General features: G+C 50.5%; 1 protein-coding gene and 1 long non-coding RNA gene across 2 annotated transcripts in view; one reads left to right on the top strand and one right to left on the bottom strand.

The window, feature by feature from the left end:
* The window catches only part of celf2 (CUGBP Elav-like family member 2), a gene marked incomplete at its 5' end in the record, with an annotated part of 87,062 nt that overhangs the window by 24,980 nt on the left and 38,042 nt on the right, over window positions 1-24,040 (top strand). Inside the window, 2 exon segments of the mRNA NM_001292334.1 lie at window positions 800-998; window positions 18,575-18,657. Of these exon segments, the coding sequence (NP_001279263.1) occupies window positions 800-998; window positions 18,575-18,657 (282 nt within the window).
* Window positions 5,861-9,212, bottom strand: LOC103171876. The gene is made up of 3 exons (XR_486868.2): window positions 8,759-9,212; window positions 7,552-7,798; window positions 5,861-6,324 (listed from the first exon to the last, which is right to left on the bottom strand). It is a non-coding gene; the product is annotated as an uncharacterized LOC103171876 (long non-coding RNA).

The following is a 24,040-nucleotide window of genomic DNA, read 5'->3' as shown; positions in this document are numbered from 1 at the left end:
CAGAGAGAGAAAGAGAGAGAGAGAGAGAAAGAGGGAAGCTTTCGGATGATTGGTTCTGCTTTTGCAAAATTGGAGAGGACGTCGGTTTCACGGCGAGGGAGGGCGACGCGAGATGGCCGGGACCACCGAGCCCTGCATTCTTACCGCCAACTCCACCCGGTCCTCGTAATCAGAAGCTCCAGAGTGTGACGTGCTTGGCAATGGAGTGGCAGAATCGAATCCACCCTCCGCGGCGGTCTCGTTCGTCCGGTTCCTTAGCCAGGTGGGTACGCAGTACCCCAGGGCCTGGCCTGGCAGATGAAGGCTGGCTGGTCAGTGGGCTGACTGACCAGCCTGTTCCTGTGCTGCGACGCTTGTAGGATGGAGTCAGCCTGGCTTTAAACGCATCTCTGAGTCGGGAACCTCTGAGAAGGTTGTGGGCTCAAGCCCTATGTCAGGACTTTGAGTTCACTGTGGAGACTGGCACCCAAGTACCACGCTGGGCGGGGGGTGGGGGGGGTGCGTTTTCGGGGAGCCGTCTTTCGTGTGGAGCATTAAGCCAAAGTCTTGTCTGAACGTTCAATATACCACGGCTCAATTTGAAAAGAGAAGGGAGTTATTATTATTATTATTATTATTATTATTATTATTATTATTATTATTATTATCCTATTATAAACGCGAAGCGTGTTAACATGAATCATAGCTGTTGTTATTGACTGTATTCACACCAGACCCCGATGGTATGTTGGGGTTTATGTGACTGTCTGTCTGTCTGACTCCTGTCTCTCGTTTCACCCCTCTCTCCTCCCCTCTCCACAGTAACGGTACGAATAACAAAATGAACGGTGCACTAGACCATTCGGATCAGCCGGACCCAGATGCCATTAAGATGTTTGTCGGCCAGATTCCTCGCTCCTGGACAGAAAAAGAGCTGAAGGAACTCTTCGAGCCGTACGGAGCAGTCCATCAGATCAACGTTCTCCGAGACAGGAGTCAGAACCCTCCACAGAGCAAAGGTAACCCGCGATCCTGTCGCTCAGTGAAGCACCCACACCTCCCCCTCGAACCCCACACCCCCCCACCACCCCGCTGTAATGTAGTGGTTAGATCCCTCGCCTCGCAAGGGTTCAAGAAGAGAAACTTCCTGTAGCTCAGCGGTTGGAGCACTCGACTCGCAAGCGAGGGGACCCGGGTTCGATTCCCGGGGGAGCGAAACCTTGGGCAAGTTTCTTTGCTGTGCGCAATTGACTGTGGCATTTCGCCCACAAAAAATGCTGTAATATTCCGTGAAGCGCTTTGAGACGTTGTATGTAAGTCGTATCAAATGCTGTGGCCCCAATTGATCCGATTTATGTGAGCTTTACGGTATAAACACCGGTGTGGGCTAGTTGTGGTGAATGGCCTGTGTCTGAGCTGTCCACTCTTATGTCAGCCTTGATGTTGGGACTGCAGCACAAGGCAAAACAGGGCCACTTTCTGCAGAGGGGTTCAGAAGCAACGGGGAGAAAAATGCAGGAGATTGAGATTGCGGGTTAAACGTGGGCGAGGCTGAATTAGATGATTACGACCTGTGATGTTGTTCATTAACACAGCGTTCGTGTGTGTGTGTATGTGTGTGTGTGTGGAGAGCGGTGCGGAATGTGACCTTTAATGTGTGAATTAACACATCGTCCGTTGCAAAATGTGGGCTGTGGACGTCTCATTTTATCGGTAGGTCTGTGAACGTGATCTGTCACAAAGATGGAGCAAGAAGCCAACCACATTGTAATAGACACACACACACGCATGTACACGTGGAGTCCTGTAGCTCAGCTGTGAGAGCGCTCGCCTCACAAGCAAGCGACCTGGGTTCGATTTCCGGCAGGGCGAAACCTTGGGCAAGTTTCATTACTCCACACACACACGGCTCTGTTTACCCGGCAGTTGCGACCGTACATTTAATATGATTTGCGCGAAGTATGAGTTATGTCAAACCTGTATAGAATACAAACTCTTGAACTGGACTTGGGCAGATGTACCACTTGGGCGATTATACGATTTATACAGCACAGAAGGAGGCCATTCGGCCCATCGTGCCTGTGCTGGCTCTTTGGAAGAGCTACCCATTTAATCCCACTCCCCCGCTCTTTCCCCACAGCTTTGCAAATGTTTTCCTTTATAAGTACCTATCCAATTCCCTTTTGAAAGTTATAATTGAATCTACTCTCCACCAGCCTTCGAGGCAGTGTATTCCAGACCGTTACACCTCTTCTGTGTCAAAAAAAAATGTCTTCTCATTTCCCCTCTGGTTCTTTTGCCAATTATCTTAAATCTATACTCCTGCAAGTTTTACTGTATATCAATGCTCAAGAGAATATTTTCCAGTACAGTTGGTGCCTCGGACTTTACTGTATCTAATAACAGCCGAACCTCCCACTCTGGGGCCCCAGCGTTAGTTGGAAGCTCTCCGGTTACTCCCGGGCTGTCATCCACGGACTGAAATACCAGCAACACGTCTGCCTGAAGCCTCGGTTCAGGTCAGGGCTTAAAATAAGAAGGGAATTTCTGTCCGTGATCCAGGCCCGGATTCCAGATAATTCCCATCCTAGCAGGTGACCTGATGGTTAATTCCTGTGACTTCGGCAACTCTCTCACACTGCAAAAGGCCCTTAACATTCCTTGTATTGTTGGCACGGTGCCCAAGCTCATCAGATAGGCAGTGGCGAAGTTTGTGGGTTCGAGCCCCACTTTGGGATTTTGAGCTCACAGTCCAGGCTGATGCTCCAAAGCAGTGCAGTGGGGGGGGTGGGGGGTGAGGGGTGTGAGGTGTTGAGTTGTCAGAGGTGGGGTTCCTTGGATGAGATGTTAAACCAAGGTCCCGTCTGCCTGTTCAAGTGGACGTCAAAGATCCTCTCCCCCAGCGTCCCATCTAACATTCCCCCCAGATAGGATTAGTCACTCACCTCATGGTTATTTTTGGGGGCATTACTGTGTACGTTTGCCTTAAATACTTACCCCCTTAAGTGTTTTGTGCGCAAATGCACCAGGGTGTGCTTATTTTGAAGTGAAGGGGTTCAACCCCTTTCATGTTAGGAGGATGTCCCATGGCAGGATATACCGTCTAAAGTGTAGTGACTGCGTATTTTGTGGGACAACACAGCAGCCCAATTTGCCCATGGGATTGTCGGCCAGGACACCAGGAGAGCGAGAGAGAGACAGAGAGAGAGAAAGAGAGAGAGAGAGAAACAGCCGTTGGACCAGAATCGATCCTAATTTTTTGTAAAAAAGAGGAATAAGACGAATATTTGAGAACAAATAGAAGATAAAAGTAATTTCGAAAGGGCCAGGGTTGGCAGAGGGCCGCTGGTGAGCTGCCATCGTACTGAAGCTTGAGATGACTTTCCTCTTTAACACCTCGAGTTTTGTGGCGCGGGGGGTTTTGGCAGCCAAAGTCTGGTAGTAATTTGGGGATCTGAGAAGTTGTTCCTTCCTCTTTGCGTTGAAGTTAAAATGGACTGAAATTTGATGATATTTCCACACCATTACGTCCGCACCATCACCCCAAGATTTCGCTCGACGGGCTTAAATGGAGGCGCTCGCTGGTGGGATGCGGTTATTGGTTCACACCAGTTGAGAATCGGTTCGGACCTGCTATTCCCCACCCTTCACAGGCAGGATACAGAGTAAAGTGTAGTGACTGTGCGTCTTGTGCGGTTCGAACTAAACCTGGCGTATATTTTGGGTTCCACTCACTTTTCTGGGATGGATCTGGTGAAGAGGGATAAAACACACGCTCTTCCCCACCCCAGAATTTTTCACCCCCCGACCCCCACCCCCCCCCCCCACCACACCCCACCCACCCACCCTCCACCCTCCGTCCGACAACGAAATTCTCTGGTAGCACACATTACTTACTGTATGGCAAATAGCTGCCACATTTGCTGGCAGGTGTAGTGACTGTGCATTTGGCGGGAATCGTAATAATATAAAAATCCTTGCATTTGACGTGGCGGCATATCGGGTCGCCGTCTCAAAGCGCTTCACGAGGTTTGCTGCGTCGTGCAGTGACTGTGTATTTCGTCGGCAAAAAACAGCAACAGCAATGACAGCCGCAACTCGCATTGATATAGCGCCTCTCACGGGGTGTAGCGTCCCGGAGAGCTTAAGTGTTCCACAGACAGCCGTGAAGGGAGTGCACGCTTTTTGAATAGTGCCGTGGGGGTGGATTCAACTCGCAGGGAGTGACCGTACGACCCAGTTCGCTGAACGGTGGCCGTTCATTTTGTTTTTTAACCGTGCCGGGTTATAGCGCGGGGTCTGAGTTTACGAACCCCGAAACCACAGGGTTGTAACGGGGCGATCAGAGAGGAGAGTCGGGGCGCAATTTTGAGAACCTCTCTGACCTACTATCCCCCTACTTACCTGCCCGTACCCTCCACATCCCCCGCCCCAACCGCCCTACCATCGGTGGCCGGACCTTCAGCCTCTCAGCCCCGAGGCTCTGCAACTCCATCCCCCAGTGCCTTCGCCGCCTCCTCCCTTTCCTCCTTCAAGGCCGGTCTCAAGACCTTTCTCTTTGACCGAGCCTTCAGCTCCCTTCTCGACTCTCTACCCCCTCCTCGCTCCCTCCCTTCCCTCCCCTCACCCTGACCATTTCCCCCCAAGGCTCGGGTCCTGACCCAACTGTCCAGCGCCTTGGGACGTCCTCCCGATGTGAAAGGCGCTCTATAAATGGAATCTTGTTGTTGTTGTTGATGTTGTGCTGCGCGCAATTGGCTGCCGCGTTTCGCTCACAAAACACGCAGTCAGTTCACTTGACGGTATGTTCTGTGGAGCGCTTTGAGACGTCTCGACAACGTGATAAGGGGCTGTGTCTGCTGCAAGGATTATTTATTGTCGGCATAAAAATCATCGATGATGAATTGAGGCTGTTTTTGTTTAATTCTCCAGCGAGCACGGGGTTAAGGGAATAAGAGCCCTGCGTCGCAATTGTTACGAGTTCATAGAACAGATTTGAAAGCCTTCACTGTGAATTCCTTACACCGCGCGCAAAAAAAATACAATGCGGGAAGAGAGAGAGAGGGAGCGAGAGAAAGAGAGAGAGAGAGAGAGAGAGACCGGCACAAGGCCACATCTGAAAGGTTTTACAATTTTCTTCTTTATTTTGGTTGCCACCAATTATATCCACCCTTACCCTCTCCAGAAGCCAAGCTCGTCTGACTTATTCACAGGGGGTTCAGTGTCTTGAGAGATGGCAGACTCCCTGCTTGGTCACTCTTTATGTCAAACACACATACACACACACACTGACAGACACACACACACGCACACACACACACACACGACTCACACATACGAATACACACATTCAAACACACCAACGCTCACAGACACAGACACACGCGCACCTACAAATCACACACGCGCGCGACTCACTGATACAAAACACACACAGACAAACACCTTAACGCACACAGGCAAAATACACACACACACACACACACACACACACAAAACACACACCCGCCAAGTGACTGTGTATTTCGTGGTAGAATTGCGGCAGTCAGTTGCACGCAGCAGTGTCCCACAAACAGCCATGGAGCGAAGGACCGACTTTATTTGGTAAGGGATTGTTGGTCGGGACGCTGGGAGAAAGAAACTCCCTTCTCTTTTCGAATAGCGCCGCGGGATCTTTAACATCCACCTGAACAGGCAGACGGGACCTGGGTTCAACGTCTCCTCCGAAAGACGACACCTCAGACATTGCAACACCCCCGCCTCCCCCCCAGCGCTGCATGGGAGCGTCAGCTCGGACTATGTCTTGAAGTCTTGAAGTGGGCTTGAACCCACAACCTTCTGACTCCGAGGCGAGAGAGAGAGATGGAGAGAGAGAGATGGAGAGAGCGCGCAACCCACTGAGCCGGGCTGACACAGTACAATAGCCAACGTCAGGTTCATTCGGTCTCCCCAGAAGTCTTATTTGGATTTGAATTGCCGTCTTTCATATCCTCCTTTGCAAGTTGCCTCCTAACAGCCACTTGAGAACAAGTGCGCTATTACTTCTGCCAAGAAGAGCGCCAGAGAAGGCATTACATATATAAAAAAAGACTCGTTACAAACCCACAATTGGAAATGTAATCGACTTTCCAATGTCTTCATTTCTGAAAGGCAGCCAACACCAATTCTGGAAAGCTTTCCTTAAAGCGAAATGAATTAGACTCCTCCGTTAAGCCATCGTTTTTTTTGGGGTGGGGTGGGGGGCCCTTCGATCTCAGCGTTAGGCTAAGTGACCGGCGATGTGTGGTATTTCCCGTTTCACCCGGGTACTGGGGCTTTCGGAGGGTGCCGTCGGGAGATTGGGGTCTGGAAAAAAAAAAGTAAATAAAATAAAAGTTTCGCCCACAAAATACACAGTCACTGCACTTTACAGTATATCCCGTGAAACACATTGAGACATCGCGACGACATGATAAGGCGCTGTATCAAATGCAAGGGCTATTATTATTATCAATTTGCTGGTCTCTGTAGGCCCTGTGCTCTATGGAGAGCTCTTGGGTCTGCGAGAAGATTGGAATTGAGCAAAGACTGACTGCTATATACTGGAGTGGATTTGTAACATTGGGTCTTCTTTACTCACATTAATGCCAATAACGCCACTGCCCTGAGGCAGCGAGCGAGCGAGTGAGGAGCCAAGCCGTAAATTCAATTCCATTTGTTTTCCGGTTGGCTTAAGCTTAAACCCACAAACTCCCTGACTTGGAGGTCGAGCGTGCCACCGACTGAGCCAGGCTGACACACACACACACACGCACACACACGCACACACGCGCACGTACACATGGCCTTGGAGAAGCTGATGGGGGGGGGTTTGGGGGCGGCGGAGGATGTGTGTGAGACGGGAGAGAAATGTGACACGCTTACTCCAGTTGCCTTTGGCACCGGCTCCCGAACAGCTGTACGTTACGAGGCAGAGAAATTAGCCGTCGAGCTCCGGCGGCCCGAGGGGAGGATTTAAGCGCTGTAGGATTCCTCGCAGATTTTCTGCAAGGGCTTGGGATTAGCAAGGAGCTGCTTGTTATCTGCCTTCTCAGGGCGGGGGGAGTGAGTGGAGAGGAGAGGGTAGGGGGTGTGGGGGGTGGTGGTGTGTAAAAATACACCATATCAGTTCCTTTCTGCGCAAGACCAGATCCGCCCGCGTCTGAATGTTATTTTTTTGGGGGAGGGGGTAGTTCCTGGTTTTACGGCACTCGGTACCCGTTAGCAACAACAAGGCTAAATTGCTCACGTCAACCCACGACTGTTTGTGGGACACCACTGGGCGCAAAAATGTCTGCCCGCAAAACATACAGCCAGTTCGCTTGACGCTACAATGGGCAAAGCCCTTCGAGACGTCTCGAAGACTTGATAAGGTGCTGTATCAAATGCCAAGATTATGATTATTATGATTATTATTATAGCAGTCTCGGTTGAGGATCTCGTCTCGACGCTCGTCTCGATCTCTGCTGAACGCTTGGCGGGGCTGGGGGGGGCGGGGGGGAGGGTGCCGGTGAGTGGGAATTGTCGGGCCGGGTCGTGCACGGCCCCACTCACCCAGCGGTTCCCTGTTGGCTCCTCTCCACTCACTCCCCCCTCGAGCCGTCGCGCACGGCGAGTGTACCGTCAAGCGGAGTGGCTGTTTGCAAAAGTGCCGAGGCTCTAGACTCGAGAGCAATGGGATCCAGCGAGCCCAAGAGTCGTTCTGCTTTGCCCTTTATCGTGCTGATTCTACTAATGAGATCTTCCTGACATCTCGGTGCTTTTGTTCCGAAAAGCAGCCTGGCTCGGTCTGATAGCTCTCCTTAAAATGAAGTGAAATAGGATCATCCGGCAATTATTTTAGCCCTCGACGGAACATTAAGCTGGACTGACTGGGAATCCGTCATTCCGAGCGGGCCTTATTATCTCACTCTGCGTCGCCCGGTCAGGGCAACAAACTCTTTCCTCCCACACACACACACACTACAGTGTACATTACGGGGGATTTATTCAATGCAGGTCGGCCTTTTTGATTGATTTTCGCCCACGAAATATACAGTCGGTCCACTTTACAGTCTATCCCGCGAAGCGCTTTGAGATGTATCACATGCAAAAATTACTAATATTTTGGTTTTGAAAGATATTTCCTGTAATATTAAAGGGGTGTGTTTCAGTGTTCGCTGAGTGTAAGGGGCTGACACGCACACGTGCACACAACATGCGTCAGCCTGGCTCAGTTGGTCAGAAGGTTGTGGGTTCAAGTCCCCAACTTCGGCACTTTTGTACTCATATCGTCTAGGCTGACGCTCCCGTGCAGCGCTGGTGGGGGGGGTTGCGCTGTCGGAGGTGCCGTTCTTCGGATGAGACGTTAAACCGAGGTCCCGTCTGTCTGGTCAGGTGGACGTTAAAGATCCCGCGGCGCGATTCGGAAAGAGAAGGGACTTTCTCTCTCCTGGTGTCTTGGCCAACAATCCCCCAAATAAAATTGGTCGCTCACTGCCACGACTGTGTGCCAATTAGCCGGCACGTTCCACCTACAAAACGCGCAGTAACTACACTTTATAGAATATCCTGTGAAGCACTTTTGAGGCTTGTTGTCGTTAAAGGCACTATTATCAATTGTATGGGTTATTACGATTATTTTATGATCATCCTTCAGGAATACCAATTCTATCTAAAAACACATCCCTTGCCCAGGGAGCACACAAATCACTGGCGGGTGATTATTTTTCCACACGGGCTCAACACACAAATAAAAAGGAATAAAATAAATGTTGCTTACCTGCAGGACTTGGCAGCAGGAATGTAGGTTGAGAGCGATAGGGAATGACGGGAGAGTCCTCGCGGGGTTCAAAAAGAGACCAGGCGATGAGGTGAAAATTGCGGTGAGGGATATGTTAATTAACACCTACGGTGCTAAGTCGCACATTGTCTGAGGGGGATAAAGAACGAGGACCGGTGGATGCGTTCACTGGTCTTTATCCACACCTTTGTCAGCTCCCGGCTGGAGTCCTGTGGCGTAATGGTTCGGTTCCCGGGCAAATAATATTCATTTGGTCATGCAATCCACCGTACGAGGCAACCGGTGAAAGAGTGCCCGAAACGCTGAACTGCTTAAACTGTCCCGTAGCGTAGCAGTTAGAACACTTGCCTCGCAAGCGAAAGGACCCGGGTTCAAATCCGGGCAGAGAGAAACCTTAGGCCAAACTTCCGCCACGCCCACACGCCTCTGTTTGCCTCGCAGTAAGTAGGAATCCCACTTGTTAGTGGATTGGCAGAATCGCTTTATCCCTCCCCCCCCAAAAAATAACGTTAATTTGGTCACTCAATCCACGACTGTTTGCGGGGACGCTGCTGTGCGCAATTGGCTGCCGCGTTCGCCCACAAATATACAGTCGATTCACTTTACGTGAAGAGCGCTGTATCAAATGCAAGGATTATTATTATTATTAAGGGCTTTGAAACGTCTCGACAATGTGATAAGCGATTCTCTGGAACTCCATAACCTCGATGCCTCCATCTTGGCTCTCCCCCCCCCCCCCTCCCCTCTCCCTCCCCCTCCCACATGTCTTCGAAAGTCTTTGGCTTGAAACCTAACTCTGTGGTCGCCTCAAGATGTTATTCTATGTGGAGGTCGGGCTAAATAAATACAAGTTGTTGTTGGTCTACCGATGCGAGAGAGGCAGGAAACTCCTTCTCTCCCACCCCCCACCCCCCCACTAGACATCCAACAGGGACAGGATATAATCCGGCAGCTGTCTGGGATAAAGCAACGGACTTTGACGATTTTACAAACACAACCCGCCCTGTTCGTTGAAGAGCACCGAGTGCGGGGCTGCGTTACTTACTTGAGAGCAACTGTCTACGCAGACAGCAGCTGCTAATCCTGTTACAGGCTCCATTGCAAGGCGAGCGCATCACACAATAATTGTAATCCTTCCACTTGATCATCGCGCCTTATCGGGTCTTCCAGACGCCTCAAAGCGCTTCACAGGATATACTGGAAAGTGGAGCGACGATTGTACTTTGCTGGCGAAACGCGGCAGCCAATTGCGCACAGCCGCGTCCCCGCAAACGGGAGCGCTCGGATTAACGTCTCGTCCGAAGAGCGGGAGTGGGGGGGGGTGGGTTGGGGGTGGGGGGGGGCGAGCGTGGCCAGGTGGGGTGGGGGACGAGGGAGGGGGTGAGGACTGAGAGGAGAGAGAGAGCCGCGTGTCGGCGGTGGGTGGAGGGAGGGAGGGAGGGAGGGAGAGGGGGAGAGAAAGCGGGATGGGGCAGAGAAAAAAAATCAAGAAGAGGAAAAAAATTGGGAACGGTCTAAATTGAACAGAAAGAAACGATTGCAGCTTCTTCCACTGCGCAAAGTAACTCTGGCAGCAGTAAGTTAGGGCGGTCGAGATGGCAGGGACAGGCTAAGTAATGTATGTCCTGTTAGCAGCGCAAAAGTTCAGCGAGCTCTTGAAGGTATTGCGAAATTGACGGAGGTACTTAATAATTTCCTCGCTCTTCACGTTAGTTTTAATGGATTTCGATGCCATCAAGGAGAGTGCCGTGAATTTTTCATGCGACTTCAATGGAAAGAGTTTTCTTTCTTTCTTTCTTTCTTTTTTTTTGGCATTGAAACCAAAACGCAGAAGGCACGCACGACACGCACGGAGGTTTCAGCGACTTTCGGCGCGAGGCAGCCTGGCGAGGAGTTAAGCGCTAAATGGAAACGGCGGAGCCCTGTGCGACGCAGGGCTTTTATGTTTTCAAGCAGCCGCGGCGTTGAGATGGTTCTCGTTCCTCCCCCCTCCCCGCTTGTCTGCCCCCCCATCCCTCCCGCCCGTATCTTCCCTGACGCGCAAACGCACACAAGTTTCGCGATTGGCTGCCGCGTTTCGCCCACAAAATAAGACAGTCACTCCATTTTTACGGTATATTCTGTGAAGCACTTTGAGACGTCTCAACGACATGATCACTCGCCTCCCCCGAGTTCGAGGTCCGTGGTTTAACGCCCACCATGTTGGGGACTTTAATAATAATAATAATAATAATAATAATAATAATAACCTTTGCATTTGATGTAGCGCCTTATCATATTTAAGCAATAAGTCTATTATTCCTTATATATCATAATAAATAACCTTATCTCAAAGCGCTTCACAGAATTTTACCGTCAAGTGGAGTGACTGTGCATTCGTAGGCGAACCTTGCAGCCAATTTGGCACACAGCAATGTTCCACAAACAGCCGTGAACTCGTGACTAATTTTACCAGGTGGATTGTTGGTCGAGACACCGGGAGAGAGAGAGAGAGAATCTCCCTTCTCTTTTCATAGGATCTTTAACGTCCTCCAGAACAGGCAGACGGGACCTCGGTTTAACGTCTCAGCCGAGAGATTGGGACCGGTGGCAATGCAGTGTAGCCCTCAGCGCAGTATTGGTGTGACCGCCCTGTCACGTCCCCAGTAAAGCAAGCGGGTGTCCTGTCTCGTTCCCACAATCTCTGCAAACGTCCCAGTTGTGTTTGGGGCCTATTAATAGGACTCATCTCGCTCTCTCACTTCCCTGTAGATTAGCAGCTTTCTTCACTTCACTTGCAGTGTCTCTCTCTCGACGTCAGTATTCCTGTAAGATCCCGAGAGTTCCTGTGGATATCAGTGAATGCTGCAGCATCATCATAAATAAAATAATGCGGTCGCTCAATCCACGGCTGTTTGCGGGGACGCTGCTGTGCGCTATTGGCTGCCGCGTTTCGCCCCCCCCCCCCCCCCCCCCCCAAAATATACAGTCAATTCGCTTTACAGTATATTCTGGGAAGCGCTTCGAGACGTGAATAGAGTAAATCCGGGTGGAATTTCAATCCATTTGTATGTGGACCTGCGCTTGGCTGTGAAGGGTATCATGTGCGTAACAAAACCTGTCGCTAGTAATTGTTCAGCTCTTATTAGATTCTGTTGGGGGTCCCTCTCTCTCTCTCTCTCTATCTCTCTTCCCCCCACCCCCCCCCCCTCAATACTGGCAAGTACTGAGCTGTCAAGTTAATCGAGTTACAGTGATTTATGAACCCTCACCAAGTTATGTATCATAGAAACGCCCGGTGGCACTAAATATTTATGGATTTGCGTAAGTTTTAAAGCGTATTTTATTAGTATTGTTTCATTTCTAGGAGTATCTACCTGAATTTTGACGGAGGAGAGAGAGAGAGAGAGAGAGAGAGAAGGAGGGAGGATGAGGGAGTGAGGGAGAGAGAGAGAAATAGGGACGGAGATAGAGAGAGGGAGGGAGAAAGAGAGGGTGAGAGTGAGAAAGAGCATGAGGGAGGGAGAGAGCGAAAAGGAATAGAGAGCGAAAAGGAAAAGAGAGCGAAAGAGAAGCAATAGAGAGAGAGAGAGAGAGAGAGAGAGAAAAGGGAGGAATTAATTTCCTTCCAATTCAGCAAACATGCACACAGTTGGAACGGATGGTTGGGAAGGAGAATTTACAGCATCACAGTAATGTGAGTGAGGTTAGGAACCAATTGATTGTTACACTCAGATGCCTTTCAGATTTGGCAGGGGCAGCGGTAATAGCGCTATAAAGTGGCAAAAGGCACGAGAATAATGGGTCGTAACGCTCTTCCTGATGAGACATTGCCGTAGCGGCAGAACTTGAAACCCACACACAGCGAGACGTTTACAACTGTGAGATCGCTGCTTGAGTGTCGTTGGCAGTCTGTTTGCGTCAGTCATCGCTGAGACTCACCGAGTTCATTCTGGGGATTGCAGATTACCGAGGGCTCCAGAGCCGTTCAGAAATCGCACACAATTTAAACGAGAGCCATTTAGTGTTGGAAAAGAGAAAACCAATCCTCGCATTTGGCACAGCCCGGTGACTTTCGCGTCGGCAGGACATCTCAAAGAGGCTTCGCAGGGCAAATACACCCCCCGCAGTAACGTGTAGTTACTGGGTGTTTAAGAAGGGGAATCGCGGCAGCCAATTTGCGCACAGCAGTTTCCTCCACAGTTTTTTTTTGGGGGGTGGGGGGGGGGAATTCATCCGGGTGTCTGCCACGTGCGGAAACCCATCACCGTTGCGGATGAGCCTCCAAACCGAGCTGAGAATTCGCCGCCTCCCACCGACACGTGGAAATCCCAGAGATGGATTGTTGGAATGGAATGCGCTCTCTCCCTCCCTCTCCCACTCTCTCTCTCTCTCTCGCTCTCTCTCCCCGGGGCCCCACATCAGGTCTGAAAGAGAATCCCATGCCCTGAGAAAAAGCAGGCCAAGAAAAGCTGAAAGTTTTTTTTTTTGACACGTGCACTCGGACTCGCGCGCGCGCGCACGCACGCACGCACGCGCTGCAGTTCTCCCCAGTCCGAAGCGAGCTTAGGATGGATCCGTTTTCTTTCTCTGCGCCCTTCGTTGCTTTGCCTCCTCGCTTAACAGTACGGAACACACGCTCACACACACGCGCACACACACACACACACACACACACAGCCGAATAGTGTCATGGGATATTTTAGCGTCCAACCTCAAGAGGCAGACGCAACCCGGGTTTAACAGTCTCACCCGAAGGACAGTACCTCTGACAAAGCTCTGCACTGGGGCGTCAGGCCAGCGTGTGAGCTCAGTAAATCCCGACGTGGGGTGGTGGTGGGGGGGCTTGAACCCACAACCTTCTGACTCGGAGGCGAGCGAGAGAGAGAGAGAGAGAGAGAGAGAGAGAGTGCGGGCTACCAACTGAGCCGGGCTGACAGCCTGGCCCCAAAGTAATCCAAGCCAGAAAGGATGCAGTCAAGGGCATGTGTCATTGTTAAATGTGGCTCTTGTATTTGGATGAATTAACATAAACCCACGCATTGTTCACTTCCCTTTTAAATCCTTGTGCGAAAAAAGGTCCTTCCGATGGAATACCGTCGCCCTGGAATTAAAATTAAAATCGAAAACTCATTGATGGGAATCAAGCATTGAGACAAATGTATTGCACGGTCCTGTGTGGGAGCAGACATTATTATTACAATAATTACGGTTGTCGGTCAGATGGAGAGTTTCAAGGCAACGGTTTAGTCAGACACACCTCAAGCCATTTTGCGTTTATACAGCGACTTTGCCCCTGGGGGTGACGGGGGGAGAGAGGAGGGCAGAGTGGGTGGGGGGGGGGGGCAGGAGATGACCAAAACCGTGGTTGAAGAGGTAGGGTCTTTAAACGTGGGGAGGGAGGAAGCGAGCGATGGAGTTCTAGAGAATGGGGTTCAGATTCAGGTTTCCTTCCTCCACGCACCTCTTCTTTAGTTAGCGTTAAGTAGCGACCCGGTTGTTTGTCGATTGCTGATCGTTTTCCAAGGGGGTAATAATCCCCTCCAAAAATAAATTGGGTCACTCAATCCATCGCTGGTTGCGTGGACCCTGCCTGCCGGGCGCAATTGGCTGGGGTGTTTCGCCCACAAAATACGCCGTCAGTTCACTTTGCAGTACGTTCAGTGAGAAGCTTTGAGACGTCTCGAAGACGTGATAAGGCGCTGTATCAAACGCAAGGATTATTATTGTTAATAATAATGATATAATTTTTTTAATCAAACAACTGACTAAGTCTCGGTGGGTGGTAGCTGGGAGCGCGTAAGCGTGGAAGGAAACGTCTAGAGCGTTGGTGCAAAGCTCACAAGCTGCGGGGAATCGTTAGCAGGGGAGGGAGCGGGAGAGGTATTAACTTAAAAGGGGTATTAAATTAAATCTCTGCAAACGGTTTCTCCTCCAGCCCCCACACTGTCTCGTGCAGCGTTCCTCGGGGCTCTGTCCTCCTCGGTCCCCTCCTCTTCACCCTCTACATGCTCTCCCTCGGTGACATCATCCGCAGACATGGGGTAAATCTCCCCATGTATGCGAATGACACACAACTCTATCTCTCTGCCTCCACCCTGAGCTCCAGGCCTACTGGCGTCCTTCCCAAATCCTCCCTTCGCAGGCTGCAGATCGTCCAAAACTCTGCAGCTCGTGTACTCTCACGCACCAGGCTCCGTGGCCTCCTCACTCCCAGCCTCACCCGACTCCACCGGCTCCCCATCCCTCAGGGGATCGAATTCAAGATCCTCGTCCTCACTTTCAAGGCCATCCATGGCCTTGCCCCCTCCTACCTCTCTGACCTGATGACTCCCTACCAACCTGCCCGTTCCCTCCGTTCGGCGGGCTCCCGCCTGCTCCATGTCTCCCGCCCGACCCGCCCTACCGTCGGTGGCCAGGCTTTCAGCCTCTCTGCCCCCACGCTCTGGAGCTCCATCCCACGGTCCCTTCACCTCACTTCCTCCCTCGCATCCTTCAAGGCCGGTCTCAAGACCCTCCTCTTCGCTCGTGCCTTCAGTGGCTCTCCCACCGCTCTGCCTTCCCTCACCCCCTACCCCACCCTTCCCCCATGCTGGGGCCCCAACACCTGACCTTCCAGCACCTTGGGATGTCCTCCCGACGTGAAAGGCGCTCTATAAACGTAATGTTGTTGAAGGGAACAGAGGAGGTGTGTTAAATTGGGACTGTGGCTCCCTTGGAAACGAGTGATTTCGAAACGATTAATTCGAGAACCCTGCAGCCCCCCAATTATTAGGATTGACCTTCCCCACTCCCTGCCCCACCCACCCCCCCCACCACCATCATGCTGGTATCTCTCTCCTTTATCTTTCCGATGAACGAGAGCCACCTATGAATCACCCGATGAGGGGCTTCTGTTTGATAATAGTAATAATCCTTGCATTTGATAACGTCTGATCTGGAGTCTCACCTACATCTGTCTCCAGTGGACCTACATCTATCAACGGGCCCACATTCCCCCTTCACCACCCTCTTTCTCTTAATCTATATATAAAACGTTTTGCTGTTGCCCTTGATAGCCCTTGAATTCTCCTCTCTTTTGCTCTCGCACTATTTCTCTCACTCCCTCAGACTCTTGGTCGCTCTCTCCTATTCTGACTCCTGCTGCCCCTCGCTTGCTCTCGCTCTCTCGCTCTCCGTCACGCTCTTGCTCACACTCTCCTTTCACAATTTGCTCTCTCTCTCTCTCTGTATCGCACTCTTGCTCTCCCCTTATCAGACTGTTCCTCTCTCTTTTCACTCACTCTTTCTCTCTCACTCTTTTGCACTCTGGCTCTCTTTGGCATCCTTGCTCACGCTCTCTCTCTCTCTCTCTCTCTCTCTCTCTCTTTCTCTCTCTCTCGCGCACGCGCCCGCGACACCAGATGCCATTAGATAAATAATCGGGACGTTGGAAAGAAACATAACAATTAAAAAAAAAAAATCGCTTGCTATTTGGCTGGGATCTGGCTGGTGAGAATGTTGTTGGCGTCTTTAACAGCTGTGATTAGTGGCATTTCCTCGAGCTCCAGATGGCCCTGAATGTCACCAAACAGCACGCAGAGATTAAAACACCAGCGAAGAGAGACGTGGAATTGGAGAGAGATTTAAAGCGGGTTTTAAAAAAAAATACAGTATGTCTGTAGTCTTGCAAAATCCTGTCGCCTTAATCAGGCGGTTTCATCCCGTTCCAAACACAGATCAATACAATAATAATAATCATCATCAACCTTGCATTTGTTGTAGCACCTGATCAAAGCGCTTCGCAGGATATACTGCAAAGCGAAGTGACTGTGTGCTTTGTGGGCGGAACGCGGCAGCCGATTGCGCACAGCAGCGTCCCCGCAAACAGCCGTGGATTGAGGGACCAATTTTTTTTTAAAAGGGGATTATTACCGCCGGAAAAAGCATTCTGTCAATCGGCTAACAACCGGGTTCACCGCTTACTTACTGCGGAGTCAAAAGAGACGTGTGCGCGGGAGTAAGGAAAGTTGCCTAATGCTTCACCCCACCCCGGGAAATACAAAAAGAAATATATTATTCTTTCGGGGAGTGTTTTTTTACACACACCAGCAGTTGCGCGTTGTTTTAGATCATTGTGGTGCTCGTTGGATTCTTATTGAGGAATCCTGTCTGGGTTCTATCCCAAAAGAGTTCCTAATATTTCCCCAGGCCGACAATTCCCCGGATAAAATTGGTCATTCACTTCCTGAGGGTGGTCAACAAATGGAACAGGTTGCCAGGAAGAATGGTTGAGGTTAGGACACTGGGACTTATTTAAAAAACAGCTTGATGCAGTCTTAGGTGGATTTTACAGTAAAGTGTAGTGACTGGGTGTTCTGGAGGGATGAGATCGGATGGGCCGAAGGGCCTTCTTCATCCGAACTGCTCTTGTGAGTCAATAAAAATAATAACTTGGTCACTCAGCCCACGGCGTTTGTTTGAGGGACGGGCGCTGCTGTGCGCAATTGGCCGTCGCCTTTCGCCCGCCCACGAAATGCACGGTCAATCCACTTTACGGTATGTTCTGCGAAGCGCTTTGAGACGGCGCGATAAGGCGCTATATCAAATGCAAGGATTATTATTATTATTATCTAACGCTAACACCTCTCGTTCCCAACAAGCCCCGAAATCCGCAGAGAAAGTCGTTATTAAAAAATAACGCACGGAGATAGCGAGGACCGCAGGGCAACTAAAGGGGAGCCTGTGACTGTCAATTGATGGTTAATTCCCGCGGTGTTAAATCTTTCGGAGCGGAGTTTGCAACGATTCTGCAGCCCTTCAAATCGAGAGCAAAAATAGTGTTAGCAATAGAGAGCCAACGCTCATTGGGTGGGGGCAGGGGAAAGGGGGTGTGGTGGGGTGAGGTTTGAGTGGTCGGGGGGTGAGGAAATCTTGTTAATGTTGTACGCTCTTTATATTTTTGCCTCTGTTCAATCCTCAATGCGTTTTTCCGAACCCTTTCCTGATGATCAGGCACCTCCTGCTGTCATTGCGAGATCTTTCATCCCATTTCATCTTCGTTCGATCGTCGTCTCCTCATTAGCAGACTCCGCCGCCTCCTTGCCTGTATTTATGTCCGTGCGCTTGTTTGCGATGTACCGCAGCATTACGCGGTTCCTTTGTCTCTCTCTCGCTCTCTCTCTCGTGCATGGGGATAATAATAATAATAATAATGATAATAATAATCGTTGCATTTGCTACAGCGCCTGATCACGTCTTAGAGACGTCTCAAAACGCTTCACACACCCAATACTGTAAAGTGGATTGACTGTATATTTTCACACACACACACACACACACACCCACCAAGTGCCGTGTGTCGTTGACGCTGTTTTGAAGATGTTTTAATTTATTAAATAAAACATAAAATAAAACATAACGGGGTGAATCATCAGATCCTAACTCCTCTAACTCCAGCGAAACCAGTACCCGAACTGTATTTTATTGTCGTCCTTTTTTGTTAAGATAATATTTTATTTCATATTATATGTATTTGTGTGTGTATGTGTGTGTGTGTGTGTGGGTATATATATTTATTCCTACGTATATAAAATTATTACTTTACTCTCTTCCGATAAAGTAATAATTTTATGTACGTAGAGTAAATTATTACTTTATGACTTTATGACTTTATCACTTATTATTAAAATTATTACTTTATCGGAAATGACCCTCTCACCGCCGTTTTTTTTTTTTTTTCCGCGCGTGCGCTGCGCGTTGGGAAGTCCTCCGGACCTGAAGGGCGCTCCTCACCGAATGTAATTTTGTGGTCGTTGTTGTCGTTGTGTGTTGCAGGTTGTTGTTTTGTAACGTTTTACACTAGAAAAGCAGCTCTCGAGGCACAGAACGCCCTGCACAACATTAAAACTTTACCTGGGGTGAGTACCCGCGACTCCGCTCACGCCACACGCACGCCAAGCACGCGGCAAGCGCACGGACGCGGGCTCGATCCTCACGGGGGCTGTCGCTCTTCGCTCCCCTGCGCGGGCGGTCTGGGTCAGGCGGATATCTTAAGCGTTCAACATCGACAACAGCTTGCATTTATTATAGCGCCCCCCTTCCCCCTCACACAGGGTAGCGCGCTTGACAGTGGCGGAGCACGACGCCAAGCCATGGGGGGGTGGGGGGGGTGAGTGACCGTAGGCACGGTCGAAGAGGAAGGTCTTCAGGCGCGTCCCTGAAGTCGGGGAAGGTGGGGGGGGGGGGGGGGGCGAGCCGGAGGGATTGAGGAAGAGGGTTCCAGATTTTCGGGGCCCAGTGGCTGAAAGTGCAGCCACCAACCGGTGGAACGAAGGGCACATGGGGGGCGTGCAGGAGGCCGGAGCCGGTCGAGGGGAGGCGTTGGGTGAGGGTGGGGGGGTCGGAGAGGTCGGGAGGTGCCAGGGCGTGAGGGGTTTTGAACACCAGCGCGAGATCTCGCGATTGGGGGTGTGAATTAATCCCAAACCTGCCTCTGGCATTGGGATCAGCTCATCAGAATTTACAAGCTTCCTTCCGCCTTCCATGTACCTGGGCCGTTCACGTCAGGAATTTCCGAGACCCTACAGTGAACCTCGCGGTATCAGTTGGGACCGTACATTTAATATGACTTATGCAAAGTATGAGTTATGCCAAACTTCCATCAAATATAACCTCTGGTGATATTAAGGAGAGGGGGGTGGTGGGGGGGGTGAGGGGTTTGTTACCCCTAGAAGGGTAAAGGCATCGGGATCATGAAGATAATAATAATATAATAATCCTTGCACTTGTGACACCAGTTGTCTCTGGGACCAGCTGTTCACCTCGCCCAGAAGTCCAGCCGAGTTCGGAGTCCATCCACTCTGTGCTGAGAGGTGGACGTAAAACCGAGTCGACGATCAAATAATCCTCGCATTTGATACAACAGCAGCAAATTACACTTGTATAGCGCCCTCCACGTCCCAGGCCACTGGACAGTCGAGGAGTTTTGGACCCGAGTTGGGGTCAGGAGAGGAGGAGGACAGGTGGGATGGAGTTGGGAGGGTGGTCAAAGGCCGAAGGTCGAAGAAGAAGGTCTTTCAGACGGGACTTGAAAGAGGCAAGAGAAGGGGATGAGGCGTAGGGATTGCGGGATAGAGATACAGCGCTTTTCACGTCGGGAGGACGTCTGAAAGCACTTCACTTCACAGGCTATATCATCAACTACAGTGACTGTGTGTTTTTGTAGGTGAGCAATCCCCCAAATAAAATTGATGATTCCACGATTGGGACGCTGCTGTGCGTTTCGCCCACAAAATGCACGGGTCAATTCACTTTACGGTATCTTCCCGTGAAGCGCTTTGAGACGTCTCGACGACGTGATAAGACGCTGTATCAAATGCAAGGATTATTATTATGATGATGATGACTCCAGTGCTGTTAAAGTGGGCATCTCGGGATTCAACCCATTAGCTTGGCATCGGATTACTACCAATTAATGGTCTGAATGGGGTGTTTGTGGTGCGAGTTACATTCTACGGTTCTGTGTTTGGCACACGTTTTACACGCACGCACTCGCCCAGCGAGTACATCTGTGCTCTGTCCTCTCGAAGCACGGCAGACGAGGGTTGCTCTCGGTGCTTGTAAACTTCTTATCCCATTTGCGCAGCACAAAGCATTTGGTCCGCAGGTTCGCTGCCAAAGCTCAGACCAGCCTGTGCTCAGAAGAGAACGGAAGCCAGTCGCTGGTTTTTCTCTGCCTCCTCTCCCCTCCCACAAGGTGTAGCAAAGACGTGACTAAGAGCTTTGGCAGCGTTTAGAATAATCATACTTATCCTTGCATTTGATATAGAGCCTTGTCACGGTCGTTGAGACGTCCCAAAGCGTGTCACAGAATGCAGCCAATTTTTGTGGGCGAAACGTGGCAGCCAATTCCGCACAGCAATGCTCCACAAACAGTCGTGGATTGAGTGACCAATTTTTTTTTGGCTGGTGGGGAGGGGGGGGCATTATTACCGCGGGAGAGCAATCCGCCAATCGACTGACAACCCACCGTGTTCCTACTCACTGCGACGGAAACAGAAGCAGTAAGGAAACTTGCCGAAGGTTTCGCCTGACCCGGGTATCAAACCCGGGTCCTCCCGCTCGCGAGGCGAGAGAGCTAACCACTGAGCTGCAGGAGTTCATTGTTTGCGGAGCGAGAACAAAGTGGGCAGGGAGTAAGGTGCCCTCGGGAAGCCCTTCGGTCGGTGGAAATAGAATCAGAGGGAAAATTTATCAAACTCAGGCCCTAATCTAAGAGAAACCCAGAGAGCCGCGAAGGCAAACCTTGGAAGATCACAACCTGGTTGGAAATGAATGGAGGGGCAGACCCAGTTACAGGATCTGGAGAGTCAGGTATCTCGACGACGTGATAAGGCGCCGCATATCAATAATGATAGTAATAATCCTTGCGTTTGACAACAGCGCCTATTCGTGCCTTCGAGACGACTCGGAGCGCTTCGCAGAACGTACTGTAAAGTGAATGGACCGTATCTGGTGGGCGAAACGCGGCAGCCAATTCCGCACAGCGGCGTTCCCACAAGCAGCGATGAAGTGATTGACCAATATAGATATATATATAATAATAATCCTTGCATTTGATATAGCGCTTTTCACGTCGGGAGGACGTCCCAAAGCGCTTCACAGATCACACTGTAAAGTGAATTGACTGTCTACTTGTGGGCGAACGCGGCAGCCAATTGCGCACAGCGGCGTTCCCACAAGCAGCGATGAAGTGATTGACCAATACATATATAAATATATTTTGAATGAGGATTTCTTCGGTGCGGGGGGTGAGGCGAGGGGCGCGATAGCGACTGAGCCAAGCTGACACACACCTTAGCCGATATGTTCCCAGTGGGGTGGGTTTTTTTTAGCAGTGAAAGGCAACCATGATACAGTAACAACTCAGGAATCCTAATAGGTGTTGGGATTGATCCAGGACCATGGATAGCGACGAGAGACTGACTTTCTGTGTAATAGGGGAATGCGGCCCTTTTGGTGTCAAGTACCCGTCAGGCTTTTGTTTTTGTTTCTTTAACGTCAACCGAACAGTGTCTAAGCCAGTTCGACCTTTAAATAAATTCCGCCCCCAGATTTCTTACCCCCCCACCACTCCCCTCCCACCAACCTGTCCGTAACTTCCGCTCAGCAGGCTTGCCTCACGTCCCCCGCCTCGCTCGCCCCAACATTGGCGGACGGGCCTTCTGCCCCCAACCTCTGGACCTCCATCCCGCAGTCTCTCCGCCTCGCCGCCTCCCTTGCCTCTGTCTCCAAGACCCTCCTCTTCGACTGTGCCTTCGGTCACCCACTTACCGCTACCCTCTACGCTCTCCACCCCTCCTGATCCCAACCCCCTGCTCAGCTCCAAACCCCCCCCCCCGTCCAGCGCTTTGGGACGTCATCCTGACGTGAAAGCCGCTATCTAAACGTAAAATCTTTGTTATTTTCTGCTTATCTCTCTCTCTCTTTCTCTCTTTCTCGCTTCCCCAGTCTCTCTTTCTCTTCCCCTGCACCCCAGGCGTTTAAATCTTTCTTTCTCTTTCCGGTCTCTGTCCCTCTGTTTCTTTCATCGAAACACAGAAACAGGAGGAGGCCATTCAGCCTCTGAAGCCTGTTCTGCCATCTATAAGATCATGGCTGATCCGTACCTGAACTCCAATTCCCCGCCTTTGCCCCATATTCCTTGATACCCTGACCTAACAAATACCTATCCACCTCAGTCTTGAAGACGTGAATGGGTCCGGTATCCACAGCCGTTTGGGGGAGGGAGAGAGTTCCAGATTTCCACTACCCTTTGGGTGAAAAAACTGCCTCTTGAGTTGACTTTCTCCAGTATTGGGGAGTCCTGTAGCTCAGTGGTTAGAACCCTCGCTTCTCAGGGAGGCAGGGCAAGATGTTGGGCCAGTTTCCTTACTCCACACGCCTCTGTTTACTTAGTAGTAAGTAGGAACCCGGTTGTTAGTCGATTGACGGATCACTTTTCCGGGGGTAATAATCCCTTCCAAAAAAAAAATGATAATAAATTGGTCACTTCAATCCACGACTGTTTGTGGGGACGCTGCTGTGCGCAATTGGCTGCTGCGTTTTACCCACAAAATATACAGTCAATTCACTTTACAGTATATACTGTGAAGCGCTTTGAGACACCTCGAAGGCGTGATAAGGCGCTGTATCAAATGCAAGTATTATCACTTATTATTATCTGTCTCACTCTCCCCGTTTTGTTTGTCTCGCTCGGGAGGAAAATGAGCTCTAAACAGGAGACGCTGCTCAGTGTTTGCAGTTGAATTTAACACAACATGACTCCAACTAAATAATGTGCCAGGGTCTTCATCTCACAGTGTGAACCAGGTGTATGTTAGTTTAGGATTCAAGGAGCTTGGAATAGTGGCCGGTTCTCATCAAACAGCCAGGACTTCCCACTATGTTACTTACAAGGCAATTGCATTAATCATCCGTCCGTGAGAGATTGATGGTGTCTGACCAGCTTCTACGCTAGCGACTGGTGACAAATCTGTTGCTAAAACTGACATTAATTGCCCGTGGGAGCCTGTTTATCACTTGCTGCGACGCGATTTCTCCTTTGCTTCTCGGTTGGCACCCTGTTTAAAGTGGGCATCGGTCCTCCTGCGTGAGATCTTGGAGCCCCGTAGCGTAACGAGAGGACCCGGGTTCGATTCCCGGGCCGGGGCGAAAATCTTGGTCAAGTTTCCTTATTCCGTTCGCCTGTTTGCCGAAGCGGGAGAGTAAGTAGGAACCCGGTTGTTAGTCGATCGGCGGATCGCTTTCCGGGGTGGGGGTAATAATAATCCCACACCAAAAAAAGTGCGGTCACTCAATCCACGACTGTTTGTGGGACACAAACACACTACGGGATATTCTGTGAAGCGCTTTGAGACATGTCGACGGCGTGATAAGGCGCTATGTCGAACGGCAGGATCACTATTGTTATTATATCAACAGGAAGGGTGAACGCAATTGTTTTTTTTTTTGCTCGGCAAACGCTGTGCCGTTGTCATGAAAGGCAACGTATTGGCAGAATCCGTTGGGTTGCCAGTGACAACCGCGATTGCAGTCTTTCCCTTCAAAACCCCCAAAAAAACCTTCCACGGCGCAGAGCAGAGGAGTGGTTTTCAAAGCCTATTTAAATATTAAATATTAATTGAACACTTTTCCTGACGGCGCTGCCTTTCATTTCTCACCCGGCGATTCTCCGAACGGCTTCGCGAAGCTTCATTACTGCCAGGCAACTCGGCCGACGCAGAGGTTGCTTTGAACTCA

Source organism: Callorhinchus milii, unplaced genomic scaffold (genome assembly GCF_018977255.1).
Source record: "Callorhinchus milii isolate IMCB2004 unplaced genomic scaffold, IMCB_Cmil_1.0 Scaffold5, whole genome shotgun sequence".
NCBI classification, from domain to species: domain Eukaryota; kingdom Metazoa; phylum Chordata; class Chondrichthyes; order Chimaeriformes; family Callorhinchidae; genus Callorhinchus; species Callorhinchus milii.
Note: the sequence above shows the minus strand (reverse complement) of the source record. Positions and strands in the feature narration are given on the sequence as shown.